General features: G+C 37.1%; 1 protein-coding gene across 1 annotated transcript; it reads left to right on the top strand.

The window, feature by feature from the left end:
- The first annotated feature begins 216 nt into the window (after positions 1-216).
- LOC144556563 (chitinase 1-like) lies at positions 217-2114 on the top strand. Its single transcript, XM_078304952.1, has 3 exons — positions 217-888; positions 1079-1235; positions 1623-2114. Exons 1-3 carry the CDS (start codon positions 483-485, stop codon positions 1996-1998), a joined length of 939 nt encoding a protein of 312 aa, XP_078161078.1. The 5' UTR covers positions 217-482; the 3' UTR covers positions 1999-2114.
- The last annotated feature ends 13559 nt before the right edge of the window (positions 2115-15673 follow it).

Raw genomic sequence — 15673 nt, forward strand, 5'->3', positions numbered from 1 at the left:
TTGGAGATAAATGGGACACGGTTATCATAACCTCAAGCCATTGAATAGACTTAATAAAAGATTTCATATTGGAAGTCGGCTGAAAATATTTGACATTTTCACATCAAGATAAAATCAAGGAAGATATAAAATAAGAAAAAAACTAAGTAATTTAGCTTTAGAAAATAGCCTACGTTACCGAGTAGATGAAGTCTTGGCAAACGTGTGATGTAGCAGTGTCATATAGGATATCCCAACAGTGGAACAGAGAAGAAATTATCAATCCTAACCCTTTGAACCTACTTGGCTTCTTCTTTTTTTGATAAAAAAAATAGAAAACAAATAAAAAAACAAGCTCTTGATAAAGCAACTACGTGTAATTTAGCCAAGTCAAGCAACCTAATTGTGTTTCTTTTGCAATCCTTTCCCAATATAAATAGCCCCTCTTTCGCCAATTTTACCACAAAATTATCTTTCTCTTTCAATGCACCAACAGTTGAGCAATGACAAAAATATCAGCAAATGTCGAACTCTTTACGTTAGCCTTATTTTTCTTAGGAACCCTGTCCTTGACCATGCAGGCTCCGCAATGTGGGTCTCAGGCCGATGGTGCAACATGCGCCAACAACCTGTGCTGTAGCCAGTATGGCTATTGTGGGTCCACATCAGCATACTGTGGTACCGGTTGCCAAAGCCAGTGTGGTGTTGCATCCATTATCAGTTCATCACTTTTTGAACAAATGCTGAAACACAGGAATGATTCAGCTTGTCCTGGCAAGGGTTTCTACACATATGATGCATTTATCACTGCTGCCAACTCCTACAGTCAATTTGGGACTACCGGAGACACAGATGCCCGAAAGCGCGAGATTGCAGCTTTCTTGGCCCAAACATCTCATGAAACCACTGGTATATCTCGTTAAATTCTGTTTTAAGATATTTCAATCATATGTGCAATTTTGCATTGACAATACTTTGACACTATCAGGCACGTCGACATTTGGACTATGGGGAGTCCCCCAGCTGATGGGAACCAATTGTTTTGTTTCATTTAGATGTAGCTCTGAGGTGAATGATTAAAAATTGTTTTGATTTATAGGTGGTTGGCCAACTGCACCAGATGGCCCTTACGCATGGGGGTACTGCTTCCTTAGAGAGAATAATGGAAATGCTGGTGATTACTGCATTCAGAGCTCGCAGTACCCGTGTGTTTCAGGCCAGAAGTACTATGGCCGAGGGCCTATTCAGATCTCCTAGTAAGTTCCTTTTCGATCCGATCATTTTTAATTATCAATTTTATAATATTGAATTTACTCAACCTACAATTGGGTTATTTGTATATAGTAGGGTGATCTAATTATTATCTGTAAACAATCAATTATACATAATTCCCCTTTTGTGAGAGCATGTTTTTTTCCAAGAAATTATATCGAATAAATCCTTTGGTGATTTTTTTTTTTTGAAAATTGGTTTGCCACCGATTTCTATTTTAGATAAAAAAAAAACAATTAAGTTGTATACAAATTACATAGTAGAAAAAACAAAAATTAATTTAACATAACATAACGGTACCAAGACATGGAAGGTACCATATGTAGCTAGCTATCCCTTGATGAAAAATGCTTTGTTGATTTATTTTTCAGTAACTTCAACTATGGTGAATTTGGTCAAACAATAGGCCAAAATCTGCTCAGCAACCCTGACCTAGTTTCCATGAACTCCAGCATTTCATTCAAATCTGCACTGTGGTTTTGGATGACCCCGCAATCCCCGAAACCATCATGTCACGCTGTCATGACGGGCCAGTGGACCCCCTCAGCTTCTGACCAGTCTGCCGGCCGGTTGCCAGGGTATGGTGTGGTCACTGACATTATCAACGGAGGCCTCGAGTGTGGTAAAGGGTCTGATACAACTGGCAAAGTAGCAGATCGGATCGGATTCTACAAGCGGTATTGCGATCTCTTGGGTGTCAGCTATGGCAACAATTTGGATTGCTACAATATGCAACCGTTTAGTTAACTTGTATTAGGAGTACTGAAAACTCTAGTATTGCTACGAAAGTACTAATTAATTCATGTGGGATATAAATTAAATGGTCCAGGAGCCATTCATGTTACTATTATTACTATTTTTTCCATAGAAATTGTGTTGTAAATATTTCTTGTACAGAACTTGTTTACAGTAACTGACCTCCAAAAATTATTACTGTCATGTAATAACTGCATATCTCTTTCATGGCCAAACTATTAGCATTACAAAGTATCGCTCAGTAATTCAAGACAACTAAGAATTAATATGCCCGAATTGAACAATCAAGACTTAATAGAACAAATCAGATTGTACATTTCTTCATATCACACAAGAACTAAGTATTTCTGATATACGTGGGCCCAATTCCATTTTTTACATCAAATTTCTTATCAGGATAAGGTTACGTAAGCAAACTTACACATGAAGTATTTGAGATAATCAAGCAATTAAATTTGACTTAAGAACCGAAATTCGGACAAATGGGTATTGTCAACCTGAAGCAAATGCAAAACATAATAAACAACTAGTTTCATATGAAGCAAATGCAAAACGAAAAATTTTCAAACTTTTTGTTAAGCAATTTGTATGCGCTATGGGCCTATGGCTGAAATTTTGCCATAAAAGAAAAATAACCCAGTCAAATATATAGAGCAGGCCATCAGTATTCAGATTTCATTACTTCAAGAATTGGGCTTTTATAGGTTCTTCGTTTTGGTTACCATCCAATAAAATGCAAACTTTGTCGAGCCTATTTTTTTTTTTTTTTTTAGGAAAAACCGTAGGTATAATGATTGAATTGAGTAAATATTACAAACTACCATGTTTATGAAGCAAATAAAATCTAGATAGTCAACAGTAAGAAACCTAATTGAAAAGAAAAACAGAGAAGTAGAAAACATGAAAAAAATAGTAAAGGGGAAGTCCTTAAATGCTTGTTTGATTCCTGCCATAAGCCATGTTTACGATTCATGAATAAAAGGTTATAATGTAATCTCTAGTGTTGAGTCTCCATTTTAGGGGGTGTCAGCAGGTACAATACGGGTTGGGTGAAGGTATTTTCATATCCGTACTAATTATGATACAAAAAATATATTTACCCTTATCCGTTTTTTTCGAATACGGTACAGCTCGAGTACGTAAACGGATAAAAAAAGTGCTAATGACATTTTAATTTGTGCTTTCAATAAAATATTTTCAACACAAAAAAGTGCTTTCAATAAAAAGTGTCATTCACATTTTTATTATTATTGCTTAACATTAATTAAACAAGAACTATTGTACCTGATCATCAAAATTAAAAGTGATAAAAGAACAATAAATTTTTATTTTTACCATCTTAAGAAAAAAAAACAAATAAACCTTTTTTTTAATAAATTCAATTTTTTATCAAGATTGTAATTTCAAACTGTGATTATTTTGACAACAACTCATTATAATGAACCGCAGTTTCAAACTGCGACCTATCTTTCTTTGTTTTTGGCTGTTCACTTCAGTTCTAACTATTATGTCAGATATCTAAAAAGTAACAACCATAAATAATACAAAAGGACCAAAAAAAATGGAGCTTAGGATAAAATAGAAAGCAAATAAATTATACCTCGATCAGACCGAAAATTTGAATCAAAACCCAATTCCTCGATCAAGTATCGTTTCTTTTTTTTTTGCTAGATCATCTAAAACTTTTAAAATTTTAACTATATATGACTTCGTCCCATCACAAACGTAGATAAGTTATATATTGATCAGCATTACAATTTCATGCATATCCTCGAAATTTTACTACGGTTTTTTTTTTTTTTTTTTTTTAATTCAAAGCTTTTGTATGTCCTTCTTATGTTCAGCGTTACAATTTCTAAGGTCATAAATGGAGTAACGGCAGATGAATGTTAAATCAAATTCGGTTCGATATTCAATCAAAATTATTTGATCCGTATCAAGAATCATACGCACTTAATTAGTAAAAAAATTAATATTGTCCACACAAATCTTAATACATATTGAATAATCAGTCTATTGGACCATCCCGATAACCCAAAATAATGTTCAAGATGTATCTCTTGTTGGATCTTAATCCAACATTGAGCATATATGTAATATAATTATGAATTGTTTACTGTTATATATGGTTGTCACAATTAAAGTGATATAATATGGAATTAAGATATTAGACAATCTATGTATTCAATAGGATGTGGTCCATAAATGTGTAGAAATAATTTAGACAAAGATCAAATACAAAAAATGCTATTTTTTTACTCTGAGTGCAGACGCACTGAGCCCAGTGCGGATGCATTTAGTACTTAGCCATTTTTTTTAATTTCAGGACAACGCAGGAAAAAGTCCGAGCCTAGTGCGGACGTACTCAGGACTTAGACGATTTTCTAAAGTTCAGTGCAGAAATGCAGAAAAGTTAGAGCTTAATGTGGACGCACTCAGGACTTAGACAAATTTTGGAGATTTTCTGAAGTTCAATGCAGAAAAGTCCGAGCGTAATGCGGACGCACTCAGGACTTAGGCAAAATTCAGGGCTTAAAGAAAAGCAGTTATTTGGACACGTCTCAACCCAGTGCGGCCCAGTGCACCCGCACACGCGCTGTCAGATGTGTAAAACTATATAAGGATATGTCCCTAAGGCACAAGATAACCAACTCAACTCAGAGTTCTAAAAGAAGTTATTATTATACAGAATTTTGAGAGTCTTCTCCCTTCTTCCACCATCAAAGAATTAAGAGGAGAAATACATTAGAAATTTGGAGAGGATTTCTCAAGGGCGATCTTGTTACTTTGGAAGACTTAATCCATGATTCAACCAAAAGGGCGAGAAGAAAAAGCTAGGCATCTAGAGTCTTGTCTCGCACTCACGAAGACGGTTGTTGCTCCACCATAGGATTTGATATTCCATGGCAAACGACATGGAATCAGGTATTGTATTCCGCACTAAAGATTATGTTTTGAGTCTCTTTGGCATATGACGGTCCTTAGATTAAGGTGGGGATTGTTTCTTCTTCCCCGGGGTGTAAGTGTTTGACCCCTAAATGAGATGTAATTGTTTGATCTCTAGATAAGACGTAATTGTTTGACATTAGTATTTGTCTACTAATGACGAGGCAACTTTATCCACATGTTTAGCCTCAATCAATCAGGTTCAACATTAGATTATATTAATGATCCATAATACAATCTACAGTTTGTAAAAATGCTTTTACATAGAGATCTGGTTGACAATTCTTTGGTTTAAATAAAGATGATATAGTGCCACTTCAAATTTCAAGTTAAGAGACATTACTAAAAATCAACAAAAAACTATTACTAGTAAACGGTACCAGCACCCCCTACCCCTAGTACCAGCAGAACTCGGAACAATAATTTATCAAAACATATACATACCAACATTCTACAAATATCTAACACTACTACAAAAAACACATTTACTATTGCTCCTTTATCATCGGATGTGCTTCCACACAGATGGTATATGTAACGAGTGGTAGCTCTATAATTACTTTGAACTTTTTACCGTCTGTTAGGTACAACCAATCGATGGCGTTGATGGCCCCCCTCCTTTGCCATCGATTAAATTTTAAGAACACTTAGTATTGAGCGACTGTTCAACATCGGTTTGGCTAAACGGACAATGGCATTGAGGTGATTACTTTTATCATCTCTTGTATTACATGATCCGTTGGTGTTGGATTGATCAACATGATTGATTTCCTTACTAAACCGATCGAGATATTTTTGAGTGGCAGCGATGGTAAAAAATTAGAACCTAGGCCATGCAAGTACATCAGTTTAACCGATGGTGTTCTCCAGATATAAAAGGGCGAGTCCTTAGTAATTTTATCTCCCAGCCGTCTACTTGTGAGCGAATTTAAAGCAAGAAGATACTTGTCTATGCACGAATTTAAGGCGCTATCCGGTCATCGATCAAAATGCCACATTACTTTAAAGGCACGAATGAAAATAAAATACTAGTAGAACACGAAAGACAACTAGAAAAATATGAAATACAAATAGTTTTTAATGGAAGGCAATCAGTCTAACGTGAAAGAAAACTAGTAGAACACGAATGACAACCAGTACAAGATAAAAAAAAACTATAAGAAGGCAAAATACAACACGAGGAAGATGAAAGTCAACCAGTGGATTATGAAAGACTGCCAGTAATAGATGAAAGTCAACAAGAAAAAGATAAAATACAACTAGTAGTAGATGAAAGACAGCTAGTATAACGTGAAAGACAACCAATGCAAGATGAAAGCTAACACGAAGAAGATGAAATACAATCAGAAGTAGATGGAAGGAACCCATATAATGTGAAAGACAACTAGTAAAATATAAAAGTGAACCAGTATAAGATGAAAGACAACAAGAAGATGAAAGAGAACCTGTAGAATAAGAATAACAACAAATAGAATGTGAAAGACAACTAGTAGAACATGAAGAAACAACCAGTATAAGGTAAAAAACATATAGAAGAAGATGAATACAACCAGTAGTACATGAAAGACAACTAGTAGAACATGAAATTCGTTAAGTAAAACATGAAAGACAACTAGTACAAGATGAAAGTCAACCAGAAGAAAATGAAGGACAAACAATAGAACTTGAAAAACAACCAGTATAAGTGATAGATAACTAGAAAAATATTAAATAGAACTAGTAGTATAGGAAAGACAACCAATAGAATATGACAGACATCTAGTACAAGATGAAAGACAACTAGAAGAATATGAACACTCCAAAGACCTTCAATTGGAGTATTGTATTAGCGTTGTATTAGTGTTGTAAAAGTACAAGATAATAGGGCTTTTACAACTAGAAGATGATAAAAAACACCATCAATTGGAGTGTTTGGAGCACTCTAGTAGTGTCCATATATGGCAAGATAATAGAAAATTTACAACCCTAATACAACACCACAATTGAAAGTGATTGGAGCACTCTAGTAGTATCTCCAGATGGCAAGATCATAGGGCATTACAACCCTAATACAACACTCCAATTGAAGGTGTTTGGAGCACTCTAGTGATGTTTCCCGATGGAAAGATAATAGGGCATTTACAACCCTAATAAAACACTCATTTTGAAGGTGTTTGGAGCACTCCAGTAGTGTTCCCATATGGAAAGATAATATGACATTTACAACCCTAATACAACACTCTAATTGAAGATGTTTGGAGCACTCTAGTAGTGTCTCTATATGGCAAGATAATAGAGCATTACAACCCTAATACAACACTCCAATTGAGGGTGCTTGGACCACTCTAGTATTGTCTCCATATGGCAAGACAATAGGGCATTTACAACCCTAATACAACAATCCAATTGAAGGTGTTTGGTGCCCTCTAGTACTGTCATTATATGGCAAGATAATAGAGCATTTACAATCCTAATACAACACTCCAATTGAAGGTGTTTGGAGCACTCTACAATTATCTCTCGATGGCAAGATAATAGGGCATTTACAACCCACATACAACACTCCAATTGAAGATGTTTGGAGCACTCTAGTAGTGTCTCCATACGACAAGATAATAGAGCATTTACAACCTTAATATAACACTCCAATTGAAGATGTTTGGAGCACTCTAGTGTGTCCCTATATAGAAAGATAATAGGGCATTTACAACCCACATATAACACTCCAATTGAACATGTTTGGAGCACTCTAGTAATGTCTCCATATGGCAAGATAATAGGGCATTTACAATCTTAATATAATACTCCAATTGAACATGTTTGGAGCACTCTAGTGTGTCCCTATATGGCAAGATAATAGGACATTTACAACCCACATATAACACTCCATTTGAACATGTTTGGAGCACTCTAGTAGTGTCTCCATATGGCAAGATAATAGGGCATTTACAATCTTAATATAACACTTCAATTGAACATGTTTGGAGCACTCTAGTGTCTCCCTATATGGCAAGATAATATGGCATTACAACCCTAATACAACACTCCAATTGAGGGTGTTTGAACCACTCTAGTATTGTCTCCATTTGGCAAGACAATAGGGCATTTATAACCCTAAATACAATACTCCAATTGAAGGAGTTTAGAGCATTCCAGTAGTCTCCATATAGCAAGATAATAGGGTATCTACAACCATAATACAACACTTTAATTGATGGTGTTTGGAGCACTTTAGTAGTGTCTCTATATGGCAAGATAATAGGGCATTTGCAACCCGAATACAACACTCCAATTGAAGTTGTTTGGAGCACTCTAGTAGTGTCTCCAATTGGCAAGATAAAAAGGCATTTACAACCCCAATATGACGCTCCAATTAAAGATATTTGGAGCACTGTAGTAGTGTCCCTATATGGCAAGATAATAGAGCATTTACAATCCTAAAATAACACTCCAATTGAAGATATTTGGAGCACTCTAGTAGTGTCCCTATATGGCAAGATAATTTGGCATTTACAACTGTAATACAGCACTCCAATTGATGGTGTTTGAAGCACTCTAGAAGTCTCTCGATGGCAAGATAATAGGGCATTTACAACCCTAATACAATAATCCAATTGAAGGTGTTTGGAGAACTCTAATAGTGTCTCCACATGGCAAGATAATATGACATGTATAACCCTAGTACAACTGTCACACCCCGCGGCCACGGGTCGTAACAGTCCCCCGCCGTAAGCATACAACGCCGTGTATACTTACAAGGCTATTCAAATCTTACTCAACAATTCAACAGATAATAATATAAACTAAGTTTATAGATACACAAATCAGAGTACACAGTCTGGTCAGAATATAATACAACATAAGTATCTCATCTGGATACCAACCATAAGGCCTACCCTAAATCTATACAACAAAACATATCTAGGGTTATCAAGTGGTAAGCTACTAAGGCCTACTACTCTCGTGCCTCTCCGGAATCAGTCGCACCAGTACCTGTAAAATAACCGGGAGGGTGGGGGTGAGAATAAATTCTCAGTGCGAATTTTGCCACAGTTTAGACTATTGGACTTGCAATCAAACTCTATATTCAACAATGAAACCCAAACAATAACAGTTCAAACAGATATATATAATCATAAATAACAGAATGCCAATGCTCGACAACAGTTTAATCAACCTGAAACACAATTTACGGAATTTCCAAGATGAATTTCAAACACAACATATATTTTGGCTTAACTCAATTCAATAACTCAATTCAATAGGGCTTGTAGCAATTACAGATGTTCTTTCGAGCTGAACCCTTATCAAACCCACATCTGTAGGGTTACTGACACCTACAGATGGCCAACCGCTGGACCCTTTATCTGACACCCATCTGCAATCGCTTGGCTTAACAGTTTATTAAGGTCTGGTTTGAATCATATAAAGAAAATCCTCTCTGGAATCATTCCAATAGTCGTAATATTCAATTGACATTTCAAATGCATTAACACGTAGGAGAATGCCACCGAGCCATAGACGTTACACATGTCACCCACGATTTCCAATCACATCTCATAACATAATCACCCTCCCTCGTCCCAACCGGTACTGGGAACATCGAGGGCCGTTCACCTAAGGCCATTTAGGATCCTGGGAATCCAAGTCAGCATACATCCCGACTTGGCAAATTCATTGGATCCAAGTGCTTAACTTCGTAAATCCATTCACATACATATCAAATCAAATCAAATCGTGGTGACTTTCAATCAAATCAGATCATAATAGATCGACACAACCTACAACATACCACCATGCAAATCACTCAAGTCACATCAATTCGAGTTTAATTTGATTGGGCTATGCAAATGCTATACACAATTCAATGATGCAATCAATGATATTCAACATGACAAACGAATACACAGTTTAATTCCTGAAAATAAAGTATCAAACAAGTCCAAGAATCCCGCACCTTAGTATGACGAGCGTACCGCTTAATTTAAGGATCGGGCGTCTCGAATTGTCTCGCGATATCTTGCTCGATCGAGCCTACACCTATATTATACGTTTACTTGGTTTAATTCGGGTTCAGTGGTCTATACGTTTACTTAGGGTTTGTACAGTCCCAAATCAATTCTTTTCGGTTCCTTCTTTCTTATTAAAAATCTCATATAGCGGTGCACAAATGCATCTAGGCCCTCTAGCCATATACCATTTCACTTTGGTAACAATCAATCACCGTTTCACTACTTTGGTTCTCGGATCAATTCAATTTACCGATTGGTTAAACCCTAATTTGGTCAAAACCTCAAATTAACCGTTAAACGTTCTAAAAATTCAAGATCAAAAGGTAACCTTACCGATTATAAGTCTAATCAGTTGGATTAAACTAGTCAATTCACGATTATACTCAATTTGGGTTTTGGCACGAAACCCTAGAAATCAGAATTCATAAATCGGAGGAAATCGGGAAAAAGATTGACAAATAAACAAGCAAGGAGTGTAGAGGAACTAGTCCTCGAGCAATTCGAACACAAATCTCGAGTTTAAAACGAAAACCAGAGAAATCGAGAAATCATAGATTTTAGAGAGAAACAAAAAGAGAAAAGAATACCGAATAGGAGAGTTAAAAGAGATCCACGGGCGTTTACTCAGTTCCGGTTTCAATTTCTCGCAACAATCGGGGGTTTGAGAGGAACGGGAAACTCTCTCGCTCTTTTTCTTCTCTCTTGGTAGAAATTTCACTTAAAATGGTAAATGAATGAAGTGGGAGAGAGAGAGAGAGAGCAGGAATTATGCAAATAAGCCCTTGGAATCACCCAGTGCGGATCACTCACCCGCACTGGATCTGAGTGCGGACGCACTCGGCAGTTTGTAGGTCCTTCCAGCACTTTCCAGTGCAAAAATCGGTGTCGGTGCGGGTCCTCCACCCGCAGTGCGGGTCACTTCACCCGCACTCAGCACTTAGTCAGTTTTCAGCATGAATTTTAACACAGAAATCACCCGCAGTCAGAACTTAGTAGAGTTTTTTGGAATGAATTTTAACACAGAAATCACCCGCAGTGCGGGTGGCTTCACCCGCAGTCAGGACTTAGTAGATTTTTGGAATGAATTTTAACACAGAAATAACCCGCAGTGCGGGTGGCTTCACCCGCAGTGCGGGTCACTTCACCCGCACTCAGAACTTAGTAGATTTTTGGCAAAATTTCAGAAAAAGTCCGAGCGTAATGCGGACGCACTGACCCGCAGTGCGGGTGGCCTCACCCGCACTCAGTACTTAGCCAATTTCAGTTCAACACAGAAAATCATGAGTGCGGCCGCACCCACCCGCACTCACAGAAATTTCAAAGGCAATTTAAGGAAAGCAGAAGTCAGTGCGGGTCAGTCACCCGCAGTCACCTACCAGTGCGGACGCAGTGAGCCTGTAAAGTCTCAAATTCTCGAAATTTCGACGCGGTTTCGATTCACACTTAACTTACTTAATTAGAACCTAAATTAAGGTCTTAACTTCCATTTTGTTAGCACAATTAACTTGATTCTTGCTTTTAATTCATTTGAATTTAATTGTAAAAATTTCGTAACGTAACAACAACACTCCCTTTGATGGTGTTTGGAGCACTATAGTAGTGTTGATATATGGCAAGATATTAGGACATTTACAACCCTAATATAAAACTCCAATTGAAGATGTTTGGAGAACTCTAGTAGTGTCTCTATATGGCAAGATAAGAGGGCATTACAACCTTAATACAACACTCCAATTGAGGGTGTTTGAACCACTATAGTATAGTCTCCATATGGCAAGACAATAAGACATTTATAACTCTAATACAATACTCCAATTGAAGGAGTTTAGAGCATTCCAGTAGTGTCTCCATATAGCAAGATAATAGGGTATTTACAACCATAATATAACACTCCTCCAATTGATGGTGTTTGGAGCAATCTAGTGGTGTCTCTATATTGCAAGATAATAGGGCATTTACAACCCGAATACAACACTCCAATTGAAGTTGTTTGGAGCACTCTATTAGTGTCTCCAGATGGCAAGATAATAAGGCATTTACAACCATAATATAACACTCCAATTGAAGATGTTTGAAATACTTTTGTAGTGTCCCTATATGGTAAGAGAGTGGGGCATTTAAAACCCTAAAAGAATACTGCAATTGAAGGTGTTTGGAGCACTCTAATTGAAGGTGTTTGGAGCACTCTAGAAGTGTCTCTCGATGGCAAGATAATAGGGCATTTACAATCCTAGTAAAACACTCCAATTGAAGGTGTTTGGAGCACTCTAGTAGTGTCTCCATATGGCAAAATAATATGGTATTTACAACCCAAATACAACACTCCAATCGAAGGTGTTCGGAGCACTGTAGTAGTGTCCGTATATGGCAAGATATTATGGTATTTACAACCTAATACAATACTCCAATTGAAGGTGTTTCGAGCACTCTAATTGAAGGTGTTTGGAGCACTCTAGAAGTGTCTCCACATGGCAAGATTATAGGGCATTTACAACGCTAGCACAACACTCGAATTGAAGGTGTTTGGAGCACTCTAATATTGTCCATATATGGCAAGATAATTGGGCATTTACAACCCTAATTCAACACTCGAATAGATGGTGTTTGGAGCACTCTGGAAGTCTCTTTCGAAGGCAAGATAATGTGCAATTTACAACCCTAATATAAACTCCAATTGAAGGTGTTTGGAGCACGCAAGGAGTGTCTCCATATGGCAAGATAATTGGGCATTTACAACCTTAATACAACACTCCAATTGAAGGTTGGTGCACTCTCGTAGTGTCCATATATGACAAGATATTAGGGCATTTACAACCCTAATACAACACTCCAATTGATGGTGTTTGGAGCACTGTTGTAGTGTCTCCATATGGCAAGATAATTAGGCATTTACAACCCTAATACAACACTCCAATTGATGGTGTTTGCAGCACTCTAGTAGTATCTCCAGATGGAAAGATAATAGGGCATTTACAACCCTAATATAACACCCGAATTGAAGATGTTTCGAGCACTCTAGTAGTTGGCAAAATAATTGGGTATTTACAACCCTAATACAACACACCAATTGAATTTGTTTGGATCACTGTAGTAGTGTCTATAGATGGTAAGATAATAGGAGATTTACAACCCTAATACAACACTCAATTTGAAGGTGTTTGGAGCGCTCCAATAGTGTCTCCAGATGGAAAGATAATAGGGCATTTACAACCCTAATATAACACCCCAATTGAAGATGTTTCGAGCACTCTAGTAGTGTCTCCATTTGGCAAGATAATTGGGTATTTACAACCCTAATACTACACTCCAATTGAATATGTTTGGATCACTGTAGTTGTTTCTCTAGGAGATTTACAACCCTAATACAACATTCCATTTGAAGGTGTTTGGAGCACTCTAGTAGTGTCTCCATATGGCAAGATAATAGGGCATTTACAACCCAAATAAAACACTCCAATTGAAGTTGTTTGGAGCACTCTAGTAGTGTCTCCAGATGGAAAAATAATAGGGCATTTACAACCCTAATATCACACCCCAATTGAAGATGTTTCGAACACTCTAGTAGTGTCTCCATTTGGCAAGATAATTGGGTATTTACAACCCTAATACTACACTCCAATTGAATTTGTTTGGATCACTGTAGTTCTTTCTCTAGATGGTAAGATAATAGGGGATTTACAACCCTAATACAACACTCCATTTGAAGGTGTTTGGAGCGCTCTAGTAGTGTCTCCATATGGCAAGAGAATAGGGCATTTAGAACCCAAATACAACACTCCAATTGAAGTTGTTTGGAGCACTCTAGTAGTGTCTCCAAATGGCAAGATAAAAGGGCATTTACAACCCTAATATGACGCTCCAATTAAAGATGTTTGGAGCACTGTAGTAGTGTCCCTATATGGCAAGATAATAGAGCCTTGACAACCCTAAAATAACACTCCAATTGAAGATGTTTGGATCACTCTAGTAGTGTCCCTATATGGCAAGATAATTTGGCATTTACAACTCTAATACAACACTCCAATTGATGGTGTTTGAAGCACTCTAGAAGTGTCTCTCGATGGCAAGATAAAAGGGCATTTACAACTCTAATACAACAATCCAATTGAAGGTGTTTGGAGCACTTTAGTAGTGTCTCCACATGGCAAGATAACATGGCATGTATAACCCTAGTACAACACTCCCTTTGATGGTGTTTGTGGGACACTATAGTGGTGTTCATATATGACAAGATATTAGGACATTTACAACCTTAGTACAACACTCCAATTGAAGATATTTGGAGCACTCTAGTAATGTCTCTATATGACAAGATAATAGAGCATTTACAACCCTAATACAACACTCCAATTGAAGTTCTTTGGAGCAATCTAGTAGTGTCCCTGTATGGCAAGATAATATGGCGTTTACAACCCTAATACAACACTTCAATTGTAGATGTTTGAAGGACTCTAGTAATGTATCTATATGGCAAGAGAAAAGGGTAGTTGCTAGCCAAATACCACACTCCAATTGACAGTCTTTGCAGCACTCTAGTAGTGTCTCCAGATGACAATATAATTGGGCATTTACAACCATAATAAAATACTCCAATTGATGGTGTTTGGAGCACCCTAGTAGTGTCTCTATATGGCAAGATAATAGGCATTTACAACCCTAATACAAACTTCAATTGAAGGTGTGTGCACTCAAGTAGTGACTCCATATCGCATGATAATAGGGCTTTTACAACCCTAATACAACACTCCAATTGAAGATGTTTGGAGGACTCTAGAAATGAATTTATATGGCAAGAGAAAATGGTAGTTGCAACCCAAATACCACACTCAAATTGACAGTCTTTGGATCACTCTAGTAAATTCTCCGGATGGCAAGACAATAAGGCATTTACAACCCTAATACAATACTCCAGTAGAAGGTGTTTCGAGCACTCTAGTAGTGTCTCCATATGGCAACATAATTGGGCGTTTACAACCCTAATACAACACTCCAATCGAAGGTGTTTGGAGCACTCTAGTTGTGTCCATATATTGCAAGATATTAGGGCATTTAGAACCCAAATATACCACTCAATTTGATGGTGTTTGGAGCACTCTAGTAGTGTCCCTATATGGCAAGATAAATGGGCATGTACAACCCTAATACAAGACTCCAACTGATCGTGTTTGGAGCACTCTAGAATTGTCTCTGAATGACAAGATAATTGGGGATTTACAACACTCCAACTGAAGGTGCTTGGAGCACTCAAGTAGTGTCTCCATATGGCAATATAATAGGGCATTTACAAACCTAATACAACACTCCAATTGAAAGTGTTTGGAGCACACTTGTAGTGTCAATATATGACAAGATATTCGGGTATTTACAACTCTAATACAACACTCCAATTGAAGATGTTTGGTGGATTCCAATAGTGTCCATATATGGCAAGATAATAGGGGCATTTACAACCCTAATACAACACTCCAATTGAAGGTGTTTAGGGCACTCTACAATTATCTCTCGATAGCAAGATAATAGGGCATTTACAACCCTAATACAACACTCCAATTGAAGGTGTTTGGGGCACTCTAGTAGTGTCTCCATATGGCAACATAATAGGGCGTTTACAACCCTAATACAACACTTCAATTGAAGTTGTTTGTAGCACTCTAGTAGTGTATTTAGATGGAAAGATAATAGGGCATTTACATCCCTAATATAACACTACAATTGAAGATGTCCGGAGC

Source organism: Carex rostrata, chromosome 7 (assembly GCF_964058835.1).
Source record: "Carex rostrata chromosome 7, lpCarRost1.2, whole genome shotgun sequence".
Taxonomy (NCBI): Eukaryota; Viridiplantae; Streptophyta; class Magnoliopsida; order Poales; family Cyperaceae; genus Carex; species Carex rostrata.

Excerpts from the sequence above, each read along its gene's own strand:
- LOC144556563 (XM_078304952.1), top strand. The coding sequence starts at position 483 with ATGACAAAAATATCAGCAAATGTCGAACTCTTTACGTTAGCCTTATTT. Across the intron at positions 889-1,078 it reads AACATCTCATGAAACCACTG|GTGGTTGGCCAACTGCACCA; the intron begins GTATATCTCGTT and ends TTTGATTTATAG. Across the intron at positions 1,236-1,622 it reads GGGCCTATTCAGATCTCCTA|TAACTTCAACTATGGTGAAT; the intron begins GTAAGTTCCTTT and ends TTTATTTTTCAG.